Below are 24,045 nucleotides of genomic sequence, written 5' to 3'. Positions count from 1 at the left end.
CATGGATACATCCATGCTATGTTATTTGGTAACACTATAGAAGAGATTTGCTATATCCTACTTGCAAGGTATTTTTTCAGCCCTAAACTTTATTGGTGGTCTCCCATCCAAATGCTAAGCAGGATTACCCTTGCTTATATGATTTGAGATCAGTCAATGTTGGGTAGATTCTGTCACCTGCTGATGCATTAATTGTTAGAAGTTGGATACCAGCTGACCTGGATTTAAGAGAGCTCAGCAGGAAGAAAATACACTAAAGATAACTTGCCTGAACCCTTCTCCACCTGAGTAACCTCCACAAAGCTTCTCCTGAAGGTCAGGGAATGTCATGAATGATATGGACTGTGGTCTAGGGGCTGAAAGGGCTTTTGAGGGGTTATCAAAAGATCAAGTAAAGACTCTTCAATGAGAAGAAATATCTATTATTACTACCATGTAAAAGGTCTCTCAACTTTCAGGAGGGGTGCCTCTATGGATCAAAACCATGAATGTATTTTTTTCTTGTGATTAATTTCATAGAAAAAATGCTTAAATGTTCTTTCTGCTAGCCCCTCTGAAAATTCTCAAATTTTCCACATTGTTATAATAGATTTCTTGATTTGAAAATATATGTGATAATTGAGAGTATAGTCATGTGCTGTGGATAAAAATCATCTGTGAAGCAAAATGCTACACTAGTATCCCACTATTTATATATATTATTATAGAAGACTGTTGCCCCAGACTTATAAGTTCAGATATATTTACAGGCACTACTTGTAGTTAAAAAGTGTTAATTTCCTGAGCAACACAATCCTATAGTTGCCTGCTCAAAAATAAATCCCACAAATGGAACTTAATCCAAGGAAAAACAGATATGGGATTACAATTAAGAAAAGACTGTAGCAGGGTACACTAATCAACTAGTGATTATGAATTTAAATTTTAAATGACTAAAGAGTCATGAGAAGATTAATACAACATTTAAGACTTACATTCTTCTGAGTCAGACCACTGAGTATTTCCTGGTGCTGCTGGAAACTCTTTAGCTGAAACCTTGGAAAGTCACTAGCCAGTGGCGAAGGTGCTGGGTTAGTTGCTGCTCGTAGGCAAAGCAAATGCTCTACCATTTGCTGAAAGTAGAAACGAAGTGAGCAGCAAGAACCCTGTCACATTTTTGTTACAAGTTGCATTTATGGAAATAAGCCTGTTCCGTACGTCTAATCTAAAAAAGTAATTCTTTCTCCATCAGTTTTACAGACAAGGACAATATTCAAGATCTGTGTGATCATAACTTGTTTGACACTCTGTAAAATAATCTGAAGCATCAGAAATAAGACAGAAAAAACAGAATGAAACTACGTGTCTCCATTCACAAAGAAGAATAACCATAGTTCCAAGCTGTAAATTAACAACAAATCATGGATTCAAACTGGTTGATTGGCCTAAAACAAATCAGGCTTTATTCACTGCCTCTTATTCACATCTCACTAAGCAAAACATCCAAGCAAACCACATTTTGGCTTAGCCTTCTTGCAATTTGTGACAGTGAATTTTAAGCAGCTTCTCTTAGGCCAAATCCTTAACATTTAACAGTACCATGTGCTGAGATTCATTTTAAATTGAATAAAAGTCTAGATGAAAAGCATATTTTGATCATCATTGAATCACACTTCATCCAAGCAAGGTAGGGAAAGTACAAACAACATGACTCATGGAATTTTTTTTTAAATTCTTAAAAACAGCTTTGCTCTGGATCATGTGACCAAGAGGGAGGGGGGCTAAGAATGAAGGAGTTGGCAACATTCTGAGCAACTGCCCAGCTGCCTCTTGAAAAGGGGCATGTTGAAGGATTTTTTTCCCTTCATTGTCCCTAATCCAACCCATTTTTGAACACACTTTCTTTTGCTGCCTTCTCCCCCACCCCCAACAGCAAGTGATCCTGCTGATGGATGGACAAATAGGCAGAGTTATGAGCCCCTTTAAATAATTTATTTCCAACATTTCATTGGGTTGGAAAAAATAAAAAGAAGTAACTAGAGTGAATGATCTATTATAAAATGGATCATTACTCATTGAAATAGGGAAAATGCAGGCGACTATGTTGATTCCAAGAATGCCACTGTCATTTTTTCCTATTTGTTATCAAACCATTAAATAATGAGTATCAAATTATAATACTCATCCATCTATTGAGTGTATTATTATAGCATGCAACTTTTATGCTACTGAAAAATAAAAAGAAATCAGCAAGTTTCACTTCTAATGCTTATTTAAAAATTGGGAAAAATAGTTCTTAGACAACGGACTGGTTTAAGATTGGGAAAGGAGAATGGCAGGGCTGTATACTCTCACCCTACCTATTCAACTTGTATGCAGAACACATCATGCGACATGCTGGGCTTGAGGAATCCAAGGCTGGAGTTAAAATCTCTGGAAGAAACATTAACAATCTCAGATATGCAGATGATACCACTTTGATGGCTGAAAGCAAAGAGGAACTGAGGAGCCTTATGATGAAGGTGAAAGAAGAAAGTGCAAACGCTGGCTTGCAGCTAAACCTCAAAAAAACCAAGATTATGGCAACCAGCTTGATCGATAACTGGCAAATAGAGGGAGAAAATGTAGAAGCAGTGAAAGACTTTGTATTTCTAGGTGCGAAGATTACTGCAGATGCTGACTGCAGTCAGGAAATCAGAAGACGCTTAATCCTTGGGAGAAGAGCAATGACAAATCTCGATAAAATAGTTAAGAGCAGAGACATCACACTGACAACTAAGATCTGCATAGTTAAAGCAATGGTGTTCCCCGTAGTAACATATGGCTGCGAGAGCTGGACCATAAGGAAGGCTGAGAGAAGGAAGATCGATGCTTTTGAACTGTGGTGTTGGAGGAAAATTCTGAGAGTGCCTTGGACTGCAAGAAGATCAGACCAGTCCATCCTCCAGGAAATAAAGCCAGACTGCTCACTTGAGGGAATGATATTCAAGGCAAAACTGAAATACTTTGGCCACACAATGAGAAGACAGGACACCCTGGAGAAGATGCTGATGCTAGGAAGAGTGGAGGGCAAAAGGAAGAGGGGCCGACCAAGGGCAAGGTGGATGGATGATATTCTAGAGGTGACGGACTCGTCCCTGGGGGAGCTGGGGGTGTTGACGACCGACAGGAAGCTCTGGCGTGGGCTGGTCCATGAAGTCACGAAGAGTCGGAAGCGACTGAATGAATAAACAACAACAAAGTTCTTAGTGAAATGTTCCTAAACAGAAAATATTCTAAAAATGACATCTTGAAGTCCAATGGTGCTCACTGCCTAATAATTGTATTTTGGATTCCATCAATGATTTATTTCTTCTTTGAGAACAGGCACTCTCTAAAACCATTTTTAATTCATAGTAACATAAATATATGAATATGAAAATAATTCAGAATCTAAGAACATTTAAAGTATTAAACGTTATCATATCTGACTACAGTAATTAACTTTGTGGACCATTCATTAAAGTCTCCTCCATATCCAATTCAGTAAACTGGAATGATTTAGAGTTTTTAATTATTTAAAGTCATTCTCCTCCCCCACCCCCCCAAAAGAAGCTATTTTGCACAGTGCAGCTTCTAATGTTTTTTGTGTCATCTAACTGTAGCAGCAAATCCAGCCTCAGCAAAATTGCTAGGCTGAAACATGACACCCAGGGCATGTACGTGCATATACATTCTTGCACACCACAAAAGACTGGTGATTTTTCAGAATCCTGGGGAAAAACTGTTTCATATCATCATTCAAGTATATAACGCTTTTGCACAACAACAACAAAATAAATATCCTGATAAACTAAAACCAACAGCAAGATTTTAAAGCAAACTACTGATAGAAATGCAAATAAAAGGAATAACATTGTATATGGCATTACATTATAATGTTACAGACACAAATATATACATGTGTGCACTTTATCTAAGTCTGAACGCATGCTCCCATTGAAAAGTAAACTAGATTTGTGGAAGTTTGGAAAGTTTATCAGGTCATGCACATATAAGCTGTAAGACATGTTCTGTCACTAAATGTTTCAGATGATGTAGTAGAACAACCGAGCACAGCAAAACAGGTATGCTAGTTGAATACTTCATAACATTTTTTTTAATCCTTAGGATAACTGAAGAAAATATGCTTAATTTTGGCAAGTAGCTGCAACGCATACTCACAGACTGCAGATTCATAACTTGATTTTTAAGACATGTATTGGAAGGACATTGGACTGTTACTGAGTAACATTTCTCAAAATAAGAGTAATATTTTCATGTGCTCTTTAAACAACAAAGGGTAATACCATGTGAAAATATCCAGATCTAGTCTAGGGCTTCTCCTAGTTTCCTAGTTAGACCAATGAAAATGAGGAGTAACAATTTATACTGGAAATAATTTGCAACTACATGCTGGTGAGGAGTTCAGCAAAGGAACACACCACCAGCATCTTCATAAAATACTGAAACCATCATGTTTATCTTAACTTTACAAACATATACAATATACAATCACTGAAGTTCTAACCATTTATACACTTTAATGCAGAGGACAAAAAACAAACAATAGTAGGTTTTGCCAATCCTGTTATATAAATACATTAATCCAATTTCCATTTAAACTATACTAGACTGCTAAATGGATGTTGTTAAAGCATTAAACATCCCAATTTTTATATATATAGTTCAGTGAGAGGGTGTGGATATAATCTAGGGACAATCAGAGATAATTTGCCAGAACATTTAATTACATAATGAACTTGTTATATAAGGTAACTGGTAAACCATGTTTCTTTTTCAAAAGATTAAGCTCTGTAAAGTATGTAACTTACAATATAATAGAGTCATTTGTGGGGAAGAGACAGAATATTCTACCTACTTGATAAAGGGTGATTGCCTTAAGCAAGCCATTTAGAAGCACTAACACAACAACAAAAATATCAAACCTTTTAAAAGAATAACTACATCTTATAAAAAACACACTGCTTTGCATTTAGTTGAAATCTTTCAGTCTACAGTGTGGTAGGTGCCCAGCTTAATAGGTAGAAATTGGCAGAAAAACATGCCTATTTTCCTTCATTAGGTAATAGGTAAGCTTATGGAACTTAAAATAGACAGGACTTTACCTGTACCTTGCAAGAACAAGCTTTTTGCTGACCTCCTCTAGTCTAGGTTCCAAAATGTTTTCAGAATGCTAGTCTTGACTGATACTAGAAAATGAGGTACGGGAGTGGGGTTTGATGGGATGAGATGAGATGAGATGGGACTACATCTCTTGTTTAGATATTGGTTCTTGCCTCATCTGACCCTTGAAACAAGAGACCCATCTGATCTAGGGCTTTCCTACAAAGGTGATGTACTACTCCAACACAATCAGATTTTTTAAAATATTAATTCATACATCCAGTTTTGAGGTATAAGATTCAGTTTGCAATGAAATAAAACAAATAATAACAATTTTTGCTATTCATTTCCATTCACCTAAAAGTGATCACACAGTATGACAGTAGGATTCCTATTTACTTTAAGCTTATTTTAAACTTACCAAGTATATTTATTCACACCCAAGGAATTCTGTAATGTCCTAAAGCACTATTGATTTCCTAATGAATTGTTAAGAAATTCAGAAGTTCTAAGCAAGGTAGTTCTACATCTTCAGTGTGAACACCGAGCACCAATCTGTTATACAAAGGACTGGAAGCCTTTATTATACCTGGGGAAAGCAGCTCTGAAGAACTATGACATTAATTTTATTCTGTTAGACTGGATGGAGATGTTGTAATTGTGTATAGTAAAATATCTGTTCAGTATGCAAGTTGATATTTAGTGTTCTAACATTATGTTTGCAAACATAAATAAAGGAATTATTGGGACAGATCTTATAATCTAGAGGGAAGTAACATTACTGCAGGAATGTAATTGCCCAATGTGCTAAACAGTCAGATACTTGAGTATGATTTGAAATTAAAGGTATTTTATGAGTGTAAGAGATTCTAGAACTTGGGGTCACCCTGTGTTATTACTGTGAGGTTGATACAGTAATTATTTCTGCTACAGTAGAAATGTTGAATATAGAAATATTGAAGTTATTGATTGGTTTGCTTAGTTGTACTGTACATTTTAGCATCATCATTTCAGATGTTTTTGTTTTGAACTTTGTTTGTTTGTTTATATCATATCTATGCTGTAATTTGAATGTAGGATTTTTTTTTTTTTGTAAGCTGCCAGGAGACTGTATGGCAACAAATAAATTCAATAAACAAACATTCTATCATTCCATCTGGTAACTAGATCCAGGTATTAAAACTTCCACATCTTATTTCCTACCTCTGACAATGGTTTCGGATACTTGGTAGAATTTCTGAACGTGCACATTGTTTCACTTAAGACTCCTAAAATTTTCCAGCTGTAAATCATATTAGTCAACATCCATATGGGCAGCCCAGTTCTTTATCTCTAAGCATAAGCTTGGGGAGAACTGAACTGCACATTAACTGCTGAAATACTGAGAGGGAGAATTAAAAGCAGACTGTGAAAAATACAGGAGTGCAGTAGAATGGGGAACTCCAGCACCTGTTCCATCCTTCTTATGTCTGATAGGTAGTAACTCTGGAAGAGAACCAATTTGAGACATTAAGCCTAGTGAGAGTTGCAGAATTTTGTGACCGCTCATAGTAATGTATATCTCCTAGGAGAAAGCCGAAAGGGAAAATCCCTTCCCCATGAACCATAATCCTTGGACTCACAACTTTAATTTTTCAAAGAATTCTCTTACAGAATACACAATACACAGCAAAATATGCAGGCACTATTCTGTCCATATGTTTCTCAACAAACAATCTGCATCCACATTGCTTTTTAAACAATGAATGTTATCAGCAATTGCTGTGCTTTCTATAATTTCATTAGTGTAGCATGGTATGATCATCTATCGTGTGTAGGTAGATTACTACAGCTTCAGGGCCAATCTCTACTCCAGCCTTTCTCAACCTTTTGACCCTGGAGGAACCTTTGAAATATTTTTCAGGCCTCGGGGAACCCCTGCACATTCAAGCTCAAATATAGGCCAGAAGTTACAAAATTATTATATTTGTTTCCTGTGTAGGCCTGTATATATGATCAACAGTGTTCTTAAACTAAAAATAAAGAAAGAAACTTACCTCTTTAATGTGAAGTTGCCTGAATCTGAAATAATCTTTTAACTAAATCGTGATCTCGCAGGGAACCCCAGGGTTCCACAGACCCTGGCTGAGAAACCCTGCTCTACGCTTTCAGGGACTATGTATATGTATATATTTACAGCTTTCAAGTAATCCCGTTGCCTCTTCTCATGCGGCACTGAGCTTCTAAAAGTACATGTAATGAGAGTGACAGTCAAATGTTTTGCTATATTTAAAAAGACTTCAAATTTTTAGATCCCTTTATTTTAAAGACTTCCATATTGTTTATTGCATCTTTCTTTTCTCCTCTTTTACAATAAGCAATTTACAGAACAGCTATTATAATTTTACATTATCAGTCATGTGTGCAAAAGTGAAATCCCAACTTATTAAGCACTTTGAACTACATAGATTTCAGTGAGAGAACTGAACCAACAATCTTTGCACCAAACGTGGCTCAAGAAATTTAATGCTAGCTGAATTTGACTCGAATTCCAGAGCCTTTTTTATGAGAAGAGGAGGACCGGGGATAAATGTCTATGCTTTAAAAATATGGAGAACAAACATATTTATATCCGTATTTTAAATTTAGATTTAAAAAGAGAAATCTTTCCAGTAGGCACAAATAGTTAGATGTCACTTCTAATATATATGCTTCTCAAAATCACAGTATTTCATTAGTCAACTACTAAAGTCATATAATAACCCTTCTCTTCTTATATATTGGAAAAATATGTCTTATATTTAAATTCGACAAGTTGATATTCACATAATTCCTTTTAATGCTTGGTTCCTTAGCAATAGTTAAAAAATCAATAGAAGAATAAGAGGCATATTTAACTCCAGTTCAATATAAAATGAGCAGGTTGGTCTACAAAGCCATTTTTGATTTACAGCCAGTTCACTTTCCAACTAATTACAGTGTTCTGTTACAGAATCTTAGAGCCTTTCAGTCTCCAACTTAGAAATCAATACAACATGCTGCCAAGACAGTTGCTCCCTCCACTAAGTGCATTCGTTAGAAGGAAAAAAAAATCTGGGCGAAAGCTTTTTGCTTTTCTCCATGGAATTCCACCATGTTGAAAGATGGTCTACATTTTTCCTCTCTTATCTATTTTTCCTCTCTTATCTTTCCTCTGCCTTTCTAGCATTAAATACCACTTTATTATCACTCAAATATACTGCCTTAGTTAGAGCACACAGTGCCTCCAACTGCATATTACTAATATTGCTAATTATTTGTATTCAGTGTATTCTTTAAAGATACCAACTTAGTTTTGAGTAGAGAGTTTGTACCTACATTCCTGGAACAATCATTTTGTGAACCCCTGAAGCTACAGCTATCTTGAGAAAATAATGTTTTCCACAATTGTATTTCCTGGTTTTCAAAGTGACCCATAGTCCTTATTGTTTTCAACTAATCCCCATCAAAGTTTGCCAATTTCCCACATTTTGACAGAGAAACTGAGGCTGAGAGGCAATGGTTTGGAACAAGACTAGACCTCTAAGAAGGACTCCTTCTTTTATTCACAGAAGCAATTGGGATCCAAGCACAGATTTCCGGCTGGGAAAAAGTGAGGGTTTTGTTGTTGTTGTTGTTACTGTTGCTTTTAGGCTCCTAGCATTGCCTCCTCTACTTCTTCTGCAAGTCCCCCAACTTTTCAGACATATTTCTGTATTCAAAGGATCTATAAGGGGGAGGGAGAATGAGGCGAAAAGCCTATCTGCATTCAAAGGGACATAACGTCCAAAACTTCTGTTGCGCCCAATTCTGAATCCAACCCAATTATCTTCAAAAACTCTGCAGGGAGTCCTTAGCTGAAATGGGTAGGACTAAACCCACATTTTTTTGCATGTATGAAACATGGTGAAACTACAAACCATCTACCTTTGCATATAAAATGATAAGGACAAAACAAGTAGATAGGTATGTTACAATTAATTCTTAAATGCCCACTTACAGAACATTGTTGTTAATTATTTCAAAGCTACACTCACACAATCTTCTGCTTAATTTCTAAATTCAGACACTACAGAGTTAAACATCAGTTAACATCAGTTAAAGCAGTATCAAATCAAATAATAAAACAATAAATAATAGAAATAAAAGCATACATCATTGGGCATCGGGCAGCATACAAAATAAATAAATAATACATAAAATCCAAATCAACTATCATACAAAATCATAAAAGTGCTAAGATTAAAAGGAGAATGCTTACTATACTAATAAATCTTCAGGCTTCTCTTAAAATCAGCCTCTGAGAGTAAAGTCTGCATTCCTTAGGGTGAAGGAATATCACAATAGCGGTTCTGCAAGCAAGAAGGTCCTGCCACTAGAGGTTGCTAGGCCCCCTTTCTAAGCAGCACTTGTAAGAGATCCATGGAGGATGAATGGATCTTCAGGTTGGTGATGTAATCGTGAAGGTATTCCTATAAGGAGGTGGGACCTAATGCCAAAGGATTTATATGTTAATGCAAGCAGTCTCAATCTAGCTTGGAAAGTAATATGAAGCTGGTACAATTGAAACAGGATAGGTGATACACACTCCTCAGGAGTGATACCAGACAGAAGCCTAGACTCAGCATTCTGGACCTGTTACAATTTCCAGGTTTCCTTCAAAGGCATATCCATATAAAGTGCATTACAATAATCTATGTGAGAGGTAACCAGCACATGGATCATGGAAGCCAGGTCAGCCTTATCCAGGAATGGGTGAAGCTGATTAATCAAGCGTAACTGTAAGTTGGCACTCATCACCCACTGCTCACTCACCTGAGCACTCAGGGATGTTGCAGGATTGTGAGGTACCCCAAACTATGAAAATACTCTTTCAGAGAACTACAATCTCATTCAAAAAGGTGGAGCAGTACCCTGCCAGCCAGAAAGAGTTATCACTAAGAACCAGAATCTCAGGCTTGTCTGGATTCAGTTTTAATGTATATGCTGCATCCACACTACAATTTGGTCCAAGCGGGAGTTGACTATGGTGGCCTACACATCTATCAAAGAAGGGAAAGAGAAGCTCTGTGTGTCAACCAGTAAAGATGGCACTATGCCCTGCATCTCCTGATAATCTCACCCAACAGCTTCATATAAATATTGAAAAATATAGGGGTAGAATAAAACCACGGGGCATTCTGCAATCCAAAAACTTTGGGGAGAACCTGCCCTGCAGTCAAAACCATGTCCACAAACCCCAATCCTTATATGCTGCCTTACACACTCAAAGAGATCCTCATCTACAACATCTTGAGCTGTCAGAGAAAAGGCAGAACATACATCTAGTAAATAAATAAAGTGTACCATAATTCTCTATTTTTCAACCAGAAAACCCCTTACTAAACCCTGAAGCATTGCTCATGGAATGTTATACCATTCAAAGAAGTGGGGCATATAACAATATTAGTTCATATTCTTCCCATAAAAATCAATGGAGCTGAATAAATATTATGTCTTCTTCCTCTCTTTCAAAAGTAATAAGGCTTTTTTTAACCTTCTGTCTTCCATCCACAATTATTTCTTTTAAACGAATTGAACTGGGTTCAGCTGAACACTTGTTTCCTCCGATGAACGATAACCTGCAGTTTAGGCCTGCAGTTCAGATATAAGAGGAAAAGAAAACAAATAAAATGAAGCAGCCACTGAGCACAAGAATAACCGTTATTCACTTCCAAAGAAAAGCAATGCATAACCACTCTACAGCTACCTCTTTCGCCTCTTTCATCGCATTGTGCCCCTGAATTTTAAGGCCTAAGGTATTTTCAACATATTATATTTAAGAGCCAGTTTGGTCTAGTGGTTAAGGCAACAGGCTAGAAACCAGGAGACTGTGAGTTCTAGTCCCGCCTTAGGCACAAAGCCAGCTGGGTGACCTTGGGCCAGTCCCTCTCTCTCAGCCCAACTCACCTCACAGGGTTGCTGTTGTGAGGAAAACAGGAGGAGTAACGAGTATTAGGTATGTTCACCACCTTGAGTTATTTATAAAAATAATAAAGGTGGGATAGAACATAAATAAATACACTGTTTTGCACTTCACTTTATTTTCAAACAAAAGAATATTTTTGAAAAAAAAAATCTCAAGCAACAGGTTTAGCTGAGGTATTTTTCATATTTGCCTATCAATTGCTTATCTTTTGAAAGTTATTATGATACTTAGCATTTTTTCTAGAAACACTGAAGAAATGCAGGTCTACAAAAAAAGGGGGAAAAAAGACTTGGCAATAATCAGTTTGTATAGGAAAAAAGATACTAAAATAGGTATTTACTGTTTGGCAAATGTAATCAAGAAACACAAAGAACATCCTGAAGTTACCTTTTGAGATGGGCAACAACCATAAAACAGATTAAAACTTGTTAAAATCAGGCTACAAGCAGGAGGAAGGAGAAACAATATTGTACTCTTCCCACGCCATTTGAAAGACACTATAACTATGCAAAATGTTAGGAAGTAAGATTTAATATAGCCCCCATGTTATAGCTATCATTTTCTCATGCTGAACTGCCACAAAACCTTTAAGGAGACAGACGATCAAGCACTAATCTTATACACTATTCTCCAATTAGTAAAGGTAAAGGTTTCCCTTGACATTAAGTCCAGTCGTGTCCGACTCTAGGGGGCGGTGCTCATCTCCGTTTCAAAGCCGAAGTGCCGGCGTTTGTCCGTAGACAGTTCCGTGGTCATGTGGCCGGCATGACTAAACGGAACGCCGTTACCTGCCCGCCGAAGTAGACCTATGATAATCTTAAACTGAGAGCCACTTTGGTGTAGTGGTGAAGGCATCAGGCTAGAAACCAGGAGACCGTGAGTTCTAGTCCTGCCTTAGGCACAAAGCCAGCTGGGTGACCCTGGGCCAGTCACTGGGAAGGAGGCAAGGGCAAACCACTTTTGAAAAACCTTGCCAAGAAAACTGCAGGGACGTATCCAGGTAGTCTCTGAGAATCAGACACAACTGAACAAATTAAAAAAAAAAAACTTAGACTGATTATTAATGTCTTCCTCTTTAAGAAGGCAATCCAATCCAAAGAAGTGTAAAAATTTTAATTTTTATTGTCATCTCAACAGCTCAGAAGAATTCTTACTGAATTTTTTGGTAATTATTTGTAGTCTTTTTAAAATTGAATTTACAGCTTTAATTGTTGTCAGCCTAAACTCCTGGAAAAAAGCTAGGATATAAATGGAACCAATAATAAAAAAGAGTAAATATCCATTAGAAGGGGATGACATTTAAATCTTCAAATTGCAGGCTTATCAGAGATTTATAAATACCATGAAGAATGGTTTCTAATCGTGTGTTTTTTATTCATGAATGTTTAATAAAATCATGCCCAGTAAAGAAAAAGGTGGTATAGAGGTATAAGAAGGTGATATATAAGCCTGATGAGGCTAACTGCAATCTATAAAAACCATAGGGGAACGTTACTGCTGATAACCAATCCTTTGGTTAGAGAGTGTATAGCACTGAAAAAGTGAACTGTGGTTCTGGGAGACAACTTATTCTATCCCTGACTTCTATTTTCTAATCTACATTATTATTTTTACTATTTTGTATGAAAGCCTATAAAAGCATACTTAAAGATAGCACAGTCCTTACTCTATCATTTATACACATGCTTACAAGAAATTGTGAAAAATAAAAAGGACTATAAAGGCATATATTGTGATAATTAATTGCAACACACTATGGTTTCCATGGTTTTAGTATTTTTAATGATCAGTATGTTACAGTATTGTCATTTATTTGTAGTATTTATAATCCTACCCAATCTCAAATAACTCTGGACAGCTAACCTTAACCCTAACCATAGCCCAAGATAAATTAAATAGAAACAATATAGGAAAAAAAAAATCTCCCCTCTCTTTTTTTCAGGCTCTCATTCATTCCATCCAAACTACTTTTTTGCTCTTCCCCTTCAACACATTTGCACTTTCTTTGATATTGATTTTGTGTTATGTATTTATTCTCTCTGTCTGACTGAACCACCTCAAAGTGCTTCTTTACATTGGTTACTCACTTTTGTATTCAATCCATATTCATTCATCACCCATTCATTATTTTTTCTCTTATTTACTATACACACTTCTTATGTACAACATTTTCACTACACACAACTTGCTTTTATGCATCAACTCTTCTTTCCATACATCAAAATGGAAAGCTTATGTGGAAGCTTATTTTTACACAGCCATGTTTGCTTCATTTGCCAAATATTCATTCTTCACAACAGACTGAGTACTAATCACTACTTTCCTACCAGCATTTGCATATCTTAAAATTTCTCTCACTCTTCCATCCTTAATAAATCTATAAAGATGCCAAAATTCATCTACAGGCAGTCCTCGTTTAGCAACCACAACTGGGACAGCAACTTGGTTATTAAGTGAAGCAGCTGCTAAGTGAAACCACGACTGTGCTTATGATCTTACTTCAGCTTTCCTTTGCTTTACAGACCTGCGAAGGTCATAAATGGGAGGATTGGTTGTAAAGTTATTTTGTCATCACTGTTGCAACTGTGAACGGTTACTAAATGAAGCAGTTGCTAAAGAGAACTGCCTGTACTTGTTTTCATAATTTGTGTTTAACTTTGTATTTTTCCTATCAAACCCTGCTACCCTGGTTTTTTGTGTACTAAGACATAATATAATAATATAAATTTACTTATATTTCATATAATTAATTTCCATACTTCTTGTTGCAACATGCAGTCTAAAGTTTGTTGGAAATCTTTCAGATTCCCAGCCAGCAACACAGTTTTATCTGCATACAAAAGCACACATTCATATCCCTACCCAACATATATTAATATATTAAACAGCCGACGGGACATCAAACTTCCTTGTCATATTCCCTACTCAGTGCTGAAGATTAATTGAACAGTTCATTTATTCGTATGCATGCTTTATTTCCATAATATATCCCTCTCATTGCATTCAGCAACCAGCCTTCAATATCATATTCATGCAAAACATTCAATAATTCAATCCTATTTGCTTTATCATACATTTTCTCTACATAAACAACTGTACTTTTTCACATTCATCTATTTCTAGGTGATTTATTAATGAACAAAGTTTGATCTGCACACTGCCTGCTGTATAAATCTGCACTGTGCTTCCCAAACTTTACTCATCTCTTGTATCCTATCGTTAAGAATATAGCCAAATACCTTCCAAGGCACACTGATGAAACTAATAGCCTGCAGTTTTTGCATTACTCATGCTATCTTTCCCTCTGTACATGGGTACAACAATGACATTTTTGTAATCATAAGACACAGATGTAATCTTCACATATACATTAAATATTCTGCAAACCACTTCATAAGCAAATCACACCTACGGTTTAATTAGTCTTCAAATTGTACCATCTATACTAGCAGCCTTAATGTTTTTCAGTATTGGGAGACAGGAGGAAGAGCCACAGCCTAGACAATGGTCTGATAAGAGAAATTCGAGTCCAAAAGAGGGATGGGGGTGGAGAAAACATCTCAGAAGGGAACCTCCCTACTTCTCTGGAAAGTAAAGGCAGAGGAGGGAGTGAAGTGCTCTCAGTCTTGCAAGATTCTGTTACTGTAACCTTACAATAAAGGTAAACTAATGGTTTCCTATCTGGACTACTTCAAAGGGTTGAACCCCACAGCCTCCATGCCCCAAGACAGAAGGTCAACAGCATCGCTTACTTCAGCAGGGGCAGAGATAGACAGCTGGGTATCATCAGCATACCAATGACACCTCACTCCATCTCTACAGATTACCTCACCCAGTGGCTTCCCATAGATGTTAAACAGGAGTGGAGAAAGTACCAAACACTGGTACCCCACAATGCAGGGACTAAGGGCAGGACCTCTTGCTCCTGATCAACATCAACTGGAACTGGCTGTGAAGCAAGGAAAAGAACCAGTACAATACAGTGCCACCCACTCCCAACCCCTGCCACTGGTCCAGAATGTAAAAGCCACCGAGAGGACAAGTAGAGTAAGGATGGATGCACTACCCCCTTCCTGCTCTTGCCAGAGATCATCTAAAAGCACAACCAATACTTTTTAAAGTCCCATACCCAGGCCTGAAACCCAGCTGAAAGAGGTCCAGTATGACTGGGTCTAGCAATGGCTTCTTGAGGAAGGGGTGGACCAATGGCTCTTATGGGGCAGAAAGAACCACCCCCTCTCTCAAAGAAGAATTTACCACTGCCAAAACCCAAGCACACATCATCTCCCAGGAAGCCTTCGCCACCCAGGAGGGGCATGATTCTAATAAGCAGATGGCCAAGCTCACACTCATGAGGACACTGTCCACTTCCTCAGGGCCAATAGATTCAAACTCCTCCCATATAACATGGCTAAACTGCATCCCAGGCACCTTCACATGACCTGGACCAAGGGTGGCGTCTAACTGGGAATGAATCTGAGCTATTTTGTCTGCCAAATGCTCTGCAAAATCTTCTGTGTGGCCCTTTAGGCGTACCTCTGACTCTCCTCTACCCAAGAGGGCTCTGGTCACCCTAAACAGGGCCTCCAGGCAGCTCTCCATGAATACAGTAAGGGTGAAGTATTAGCACTTCCCTGCCCTTACTGCCACAAGATGGGCCTTAATAGCAGCTTTAACCTGTGTTCAGTCGAGTTTGTTCTTCATTGACCTCCAGTGGTACCCCAGGCATCTCTTAACCCACTTCACCTCCCTCAATTCTTCCTTAAAACCATGGAGAGTATTAAACTAGAGCAGGTGTAAACTAGGTTACCATCATGCCCATGCTACATGCAACATTTATATATAGTTTTCTATGCCAAAATATCTTAAGGCAGTTTATAATAAAAGCAATAAAATATATAGCAAAATGATACATTAAAACAATATATGATACAACATTACAAAACAATAAAACATCCTTATAAAAGGTGGGGGAGAGTGGGAAAAAAAGCATTCTTCCAACAACTCAAAAATAGCCGTAACTAAAAATTCATGAAACCTCTCTATTAAGATAAGCATCAGCCACCAAAGGTGTTTTGCAACAATTCTGTCTTCACTGTTTTCCAGAAGGCCATACCAAAACCGAGGAACAAGATTAACTATACATGAGCAGTCTGCATGGCCACATTCTCATTACACCACTTCATCAGTTATTCAACACAGCAGTCAGCAAATAATTAATTTGCTTACTGCAAATTAATTTAAAAAGTGACTCCCTAATGATGCGATAACTGGTAAAACCAAGGCCCAGATGCCAGGAAATACTCAGTACCTATGTTACAACTGCACAATTGGTTTTCTATTAAAAACCTCCAGGAATGAAGCCTAAACATGTTTTACAGTTTGTTTCTTAACCCTAAACTAAAACTGATTCATTACATCTGACTGATTTCCCATCTTCACTGAATATTCATATACAGTTTACCTTTCTCAATTTGTTAATAAGAGTTTTATAAAACGTATCACCATTTTTCTCCTGAAACTTCATTAAACAGAATAAGTAGCATATTATAAATATATTAGAGTCTTTCTATTCCTTTGTATATGGAACAAGAATTCATATGCTTTGATTAAATCAAATGCATTTTATACCATTCACAAGACATTTGTTTCCTCTTTTATTTACCAATGATTTCTGTTAGTTAATTTGATTTTTAATTACTCCAATAACTGTATTTTCAGCAGCACTCCTTTAGAAACTTAAATAAATTTACACCATTAAAATTGTTAGTCATGATATACTACATTATGTTTGTAGAAAACTTATAAATATTAAACTGATATATTTCCTTAGATTGTTTTAAAGGTAACACCAGGAAAAAAAAAAACTACTTATTTTATCCCTCCTGCTTCTTTGATTAGGAGAACATGTAAAAAAATGATAAACTATGTGCATTCTACTGTAACTATATAATTTTTTTCTCAAATTAAGATTTTTATATTTACTTTTTTAAAATAGAAGGAAAATAAAAAGCATGGATACAGTATTACAGTTACACTTAAATTAAAAAAGGAACAATGGTTTTAATTCCTGAGAAAATCATCCTTAAGATCATATTGCATTTCTTATTCCTTTAACAGGTCACCTTAATTATCTGTATCTTTCTCAGCTTTTCAATTATTCAAACAACACTTTTCTTCATTTTCTATAAGATGTCCTTTGGTTTAAGCATATCTACTGACCTTCCACACTATCAGAACAGGAAGTTCCAATGCCTGTGTCCCCACTGTCAGAAGCTATGCTGTGTCTTCTGATATGGATACTTTGACGGCTGGGTGGACCTGCTGTGGCTTGCCACAGAGAATCAGTACCCGATAACCATCCTGATGAAGAACATTCTGGGCCTGCATAAAAAAAAAGTGTTTAAATACAAAATTAGCTTAACATGAGTTAAATATAAACTCAGTTATGTAGAAATTACTCATGTATAAAATTAGAAGCAAGAACTCTAGGAAATAATTCTGTGGTGTACTTCATATAAACAAACGTGAACTTCAGTTAATATAAATAAAAAATCTCTTGTAGCTTGGAATAAGATCATCAGCATTAACCAATTATTATGTTTTTTCTTACTTCTGTTCAACTTTAATTTGCTAGGGATTTAGATTATACAAAATTTAAATTTTCTTTAACAGCATCTGGGAGGTAAGCAGGAAATCTTAAGTTTGGACACATAAAACTTGACTCAGCTTTATAGAAGTTTGATTCTGCCTGAAATTTATTTGCTGAAATGATGGATAAGTATTTTTAATGTATATGGTATTCATGTATCAAATCCCAATACATTTCCCTGCAGAAGATTTCCATTTATATTAATCACAGAAGATCTCTGACCCTAAAGCAAATTTCATCAACTATTATATTTAATGGAAGAATTTCACAATCATACAGACATAAACAATCTATCATGACAGCATACAGCACGAAAAATATGGTGGCTAGGAAAAAAATACAGATTCTACGAGCTCTGGCACCATTTATTACAAATAAGACATATTTCACCATTCCAGTAAGTCCAAAGTATATCAGATTAAAAAAAAAACTTGAAAAAGAATAACTATGAAACAATTAGCTAATGAGGAAAGCTGCATTATGCTGTTCACAGTTATACAAACATAACTTTATAGCTAAACAAAGCCAAACAGAAACTATATTTCTTTTGTACAGTCATTCTGCCTCATTCAATTACACAGTTGCTAAGATTTGAAAAATGCTGCCTTTTATTTGTAATTATTTCCTATTTTTCCACTGCTGCTTCTTACCCCCTTTTCTTACCACACACACACACACACACACAAATAAAAAGTTAAGGAAGGGAGAAAAACAACTGAGGAACACCTTTTGATAGGTAATTCCAGGAGCTGTCTGTTGTAAGACCCCAAGGCACTTACACTTTGTGTTCTGGCTACTCAGCCACAATCTCTTTTAATATTCTACTTTCTATCCTTCATACTACCACCAGTTGTTTCATTCCCTTTCATCTTTATTTCTGGCACTACAGAAAGGAGAGAACTGTAACTTTTTCCCCAAATTGTCCTGTCTTCCATCTGTACACATATCCATCATGCTGCTGCAAAACTCACTACCCTACTTGCCTTGTCTTTGCCAAGTACAGTAGAGGAAATTCTGTGTCCTGCTACGAGTCTTCATGGTTAAAAGACAATGCTACTCAGACCTAAAGAGAGAATTGTAGAAACCAACAGTGTGCATTGACATGTAACATTCTTATTCTCAGGTCCTTAAAGCACCTCTCCCACAAATGCAAACTTTAAACAGTGGACTTTACAAATCACATACCAATGGATGTAAAAGTGACTATACTGAATAAAGCTGTTGTGCAAACAATGCACAAGCATGACCTCAATTTCCTGCCAGGACCCCTATGTAATCCTTCTGTTCCTTCTTCCATTTTGCCAGTTAGAACAGATGAAGTAGACAGAATATAAATTACAAGGAGAGATGAACAGGAGAGCATTTCACACTAATGACAGGCATGCTTAGATGAAACTATTTTCTAGATCTATTTCAATCCAGTTTGAGGTTGGCTTTGAAAAAGAAAATGCCTTGGTCATCCTCTTGAATAACCTCTACCAAGAGATGGGGAAGTACAACCTCTCAATGGCTTTTGATAATGACATCCTTTTAAGTTATAACGTAGGAGGACTGTATTAGTGATTCTGCTCCTATATGGATGGTTGATTCCAGAAAGTCGTACTGCCGGATTATTCCTCACCCTTGGCTGTTATGCTACGGCATTACTAATATTATTACCTTCGGCTTTTTAAATATCTGCACAAAACTACTGTATTTTTGAACTGAAGGGTCCCACATATGCAGATGATACTAAACAATATCTCAACAATATATCTTATTTTTAGTTAGAGGTGTCTACATGGGGGGCTGGGGGGCATGGCAAATAATGAAAGCAGAATTATACCATAAGCTCCACCCTTTTTGTACAAGTGTTGTGATACAGCACACATTATGAAAGGAGGAGAGCTTTTATGCAGTAACACAATGCTACTTTCATCATTTTGATGACAGCATCAGATCTTGCGGATACCTTTAATACTTGTGGTTTATATTTTAGAGGTACCTGAAAAGGTGAATAAACTGGTTGAGGACTAATAAACTGAGACTTAAAAGCAAATATACTGTGTGGTGTCTCTGTGTGATCTTCTGAGTTAAATGATATTGACTCTATTTTAGGGGAAGCTGCACTGCACCTAAAATGATTAGTACACAGCCTACAGTACTCCTGGATCTATCACCCTCACTAGAGATCCAAGGGGCCACTTTGCCTTGGAATGTGCTTTAGGGGCTGAGGTTACTGTATCTGCTACAACCATATCTGCCCAGAGGTATCCTTGCAACACTTTTTCATGCTTCAGTAATTTCCCAGCTGGATTATTACAATAGATTGCATGTGGGGCTTCCTTTGAAAATGATTCAGAAACTTCAATTAGTTCAAAGCAGAGCCGACTGTATCATCTGATACAATCATATATCAGTGCTTTGCTATATGCACTGGTGGCCAGGACATTTTTCAAGGTCTAACTCGAAGTAGTATTACTCTATAAACCCTAAATAGCTTGCAGTCATGTAACCTGAAGAAGTGTCCCTTCTCATATTTTCCTATTAGGACACTAAGATCTCCACAAGGGACCATTATCAAATTTCCCTCACATAATGAAAGGGCTTTTTCAGTAATGATGTCCTGAAGGAGGCAAATTTGGGGCATCCATATTATTTTTGCAGACAGTTTAGGGAGTACTGACTTTAGTAAAACTTTATCTGCAATTCTGCCTTCTACTGGTAAACAGGCTTTCAGATCTCAGTGGCACTATGAGCTACATAACTGAGAGTATATGTTCCCAGAAGGGTCACCCATGAAAGGCAGATCATAGGTAAGGAATCAGACGAAATATGATTCACTGCAAAAAGAAGAAGCAGGCCAACTCTGGGTTTCTGATAAGAAAAGCAAATGGACATTCACAACTAGGGAAATGTAAGCATGATATTGGAAGATGAGCCCCCCATATTGGAAGATATCCAAATAGCTACAAGTTCGAAGAGCACTGGTGCCAACAATGTGGCTGGATTAAAGTCAAAAGGATGTCTAGTTCCTGATGTGCCCCAGAGAAAAAAAGGAAAGTACAAATATATGTATATCATTGATACATGGAAAGTCATAACCATCAACCAAGGAAACTTTATGTTATCACAGCAGAAATGTCAAGATTAAACACTGATTATTCCATGAATAAGTAAACTAAAACAGATTGGAATGAGTTTCATATCAGAGGAGTTCAGATATTTTACTGCAGAGAAGAAAATCATTTAAAAAATGGAGTAGCCATCATTATTAACAAGAGGGTGTCAAAGTTAGGTCAGTCAATATTATGATGTCTATTCTCCAGTCATAGAAGCAGAGAAAACAGAAATTGAACATTTTATGCAATTTGTAACACTTTGTTGACAAAATACCCTCCCCTCCACAAAAAACCCCCAAGAACATATAAATTACAAGAGACTGAAATGCTTAACTTGAAAGTAAAGTTGTGTATGTTGAATAATGGAAAAGTTGGCCTTGGAAAGCAGGAAACAAACTAATAAGACTTCTGCCAAGAAAATTCAAACTTTATGGCAAATACCTTCTTCCAACAATCTAAATGAAAACTGCATGTGGACATCACCAGATGGACCAAAATCAAACTGACTATATATTCTCCAAACAATGATGAAATTCTTTATAATCAGCAAAAATAAGACCTGATGCTGATTGAAGCTCAATTCACAAACTTCTTTTTGCAAAATTTCAATTTATACTAAGCAAAACAAAATCATCAGACCAACAAGGTACAATCTCAGCAGTACTCCATATGATTATGTAGTTACGGTGAAGAATAGATTTAATGGATCAGGTTGGATAACTAGAGTAGCAGAGGAACTCAGGATTAAAGTTCATGACATCATTAGGGTGAAGCAAACAAAAATATCCCAAAATGCAAAGAGCAGCAGAAGGTGAAATGGCTGTCTGCTGATGCAGCAGGAAACGAAAGGCAACAGAGGCAGAGGAATCTAAATATGATTCACTGAAGAATCACTTCTGGAGAAGATTATGAAACAAGGAGTTACATCTCAATAAGCAATGCAAAGAAACTGAAGGTAACAGTCAAATGGAAGGAAAAGAGATTTATTTAGGAAACTTACAGAATTCAAGGCAAACTTTTATGTAAAGGCGGAGATGATCAAAGGCAAAGAAGGCAAAGATCTAATGGGAAAAAAAGTTTAAAAGGTTTGATCACTGGAAAGTTAAGTGGGCTCTAGAACTTACAGCTGACAACAGAGCTACAGGAGCTCTGTTAAAAACACCAGCCAAACTCTAAAACTTTTCAGGGTGATAGTTACAGCACTACTTATAATTTGTTAGCAGGTATGGAAAGCAGTGATTACGGGCCTGGAAAAGAACAATTCTTATTTTAATACCAAAAAAGGACAATGCTAAAGAATGCTCAAATTACTGAACAACTGCACTTATCCCTCGTGCCGGTTAAGAAAATGTTCAATATTTGCAATCCAGACTTTAACAATACATGGAATAATAACTGCCAGATGTACAAGTCAGCATCAAAAGAGGTGGGGGCATCCAATCACACTGTATACTGTTCTCTCATTTAACTTCTATTCAGAGTGCACCAGTTTGATGAAGTGGTTAAGGCCCCAGGCTAGAAACTGGGAGACCTGAGTTCTAGTCCTGTCTTGGGCATGAAGCCAGCTGGGTGACTTTGGGCCAGTCATTCTCTCTCAGCCCTAGGAAGAAGGCAATGGCAAACCACTTCCAAAATCTTGCCAAGAAGACTGCAGGGACTTGTCTAGGCAGTTGTCAGGAGTCAACACGGATTTGAAAGGACGAAAAAAAAAAAAAGCACAGAATATATCATGAGAAATGGTAGACTGGAAGAAATAGAAATTGGAATTAAAATTACTTAGAGAAACATTAGTCACCTCAAATATAATGATGATACTATTCTTATGGCTGGAAATGAGGAAGACTTAAGAAATTCCTTGCTGAAGGTGAAAGATGAGAGTGCAAAGCCTGTCTGTTGCTCAAAACAAAACAAAGCAAAACAAAATTTGGTATGTCAACAGGCAATACCAATCCAATTCTTGAAGCAGTAACAAACTTTATTTTCCTAAGTTCAAAAATTCACAAGGATGAGGGTATAGAGATTATTATATGCACAAAGATAGAAGAATACAGAAATACCCACAATGGAAGAATGGACCATGAAGATGGTAGAGCTTGCAATAATGCCTAAGTTGACTTGCTTGATTAGAGAGGGAGCAAGTACAACTTTTATAAAAGACTGGAAACCCTTTACTTTTTGCTGAAAATGGATAAAAATGAACTGGTGATTCCTGGATTTACCAATTAAAAAGGGCTGTATATGGGGAGAAGGGAACTACTTTATGTAATTTTGAACAGGGGGAAATGGTATTAAGTATGTCTGCTGTAAAGAAGATTGAAAGTTGCTTCTTTAAGTAATTTTGTTCCTTTTTCCTCACTTTTTATTGTTTTTAACACTTCTTTTTCTTTCTTACTTTGTAATATTTTTTTCTTGTTTATCTTCTTAGTAAAAAGTTTATTTAATAAAAATTATATTTAAAAGAAGGATGAGGGTGTAGAAATTAATGTAACTTACAAATATTAAAGCACAGAGATGTCATAGGAACAATAAAAATATATATTGTTATGGTTTTTTCACTGTAACATATGACCATGAAACTTGGATTGTCTAAATGAGGAAAAAATAGATGTCTTTGATTTGTGATGTTGGAGACAATTATTCATTTGTATAAATTTGTTAGATTGTTAAGAATACCTTGGACCACAAAACAACAAATCATTCAATAATATATGAAGTAAAGCCACACTACTTCCTGGAAGCTATGACAGTAAAACTAAAGCTTAAATATTTTGGACACATAATTTGAAGGCGAGAGCCACTGGAGAAGTTCATGATGCTTGAAATAATCAAAGGCAATTTAAAAAGAGGCTGACAAAAGACAAGGTAGCTAGGTTTATCGCCTGATGACACAAACATGAGTTTATAAAAACTCAAAGAAGTAGTTACTGGCAGAGAATCCTGGTGAAAAGATGCCCATTGGATCATGAAAAGTAGGAAGTAACTGAATGACTGAACAGCAATTTGAATATTGTATCTTAGAGCTGCAGTTTTAAAATATAGTAAACAAATTAATAATACTGGGAACTAATAAAGCAAACTGTGCTATGGCTTGAATTGGCCAGATTCCCACTGGATGCTATAACTTAAAATCCATATAATATTTTGAACACACATAGGATAATGAATGTTAGATTTCTCCTAATTCAACTTCTTCCCATGCTGAA

The 24,045-nt window shown here is 36.5% G+C and overlaps 1 protein-coding gene across 1 annotated transcript in view; it reads right to left on the bottom strand.

Annotated features, from left to right (window-relative positions):
- Nucleotides 1-24,045, bottom strand: part of CEP85L (centrosomal protein 85 like) — a 109,671-nt gene that overhangs the window by 66,668 nt on the left and 18,958 nt on the right. Inside the window, exon 2 of the mRNA XM_063310693.1 lies at nt 17,312-17,473. Coding sequence (XP_063166763.1) covers nt 17,312-17,473 — 162 coding nt within the window. The remainder of the gene's footprint in view (nt 1-17,311; nt 17,474-24,045) is intronic.

This window comes from Candoia aspera, chromosome 1 (genome assembly GCF_035149785.1).
Source record: "Candoia aspera isolate rCanAsp1 chromosome 1, rCanAsp1.hap2, whole genome shotgun sequence".
Taxonomy (NCBI): Eukaryota; Metazoa; Chordata; class Lepidosauria; order Squamata; family Boidae; genus Candoia; species Candoia aspera.
Note: the sequence above shows the minus strand (reverse complement) of the source record. Positions and strands in the feature narration are given on the sequence as shown.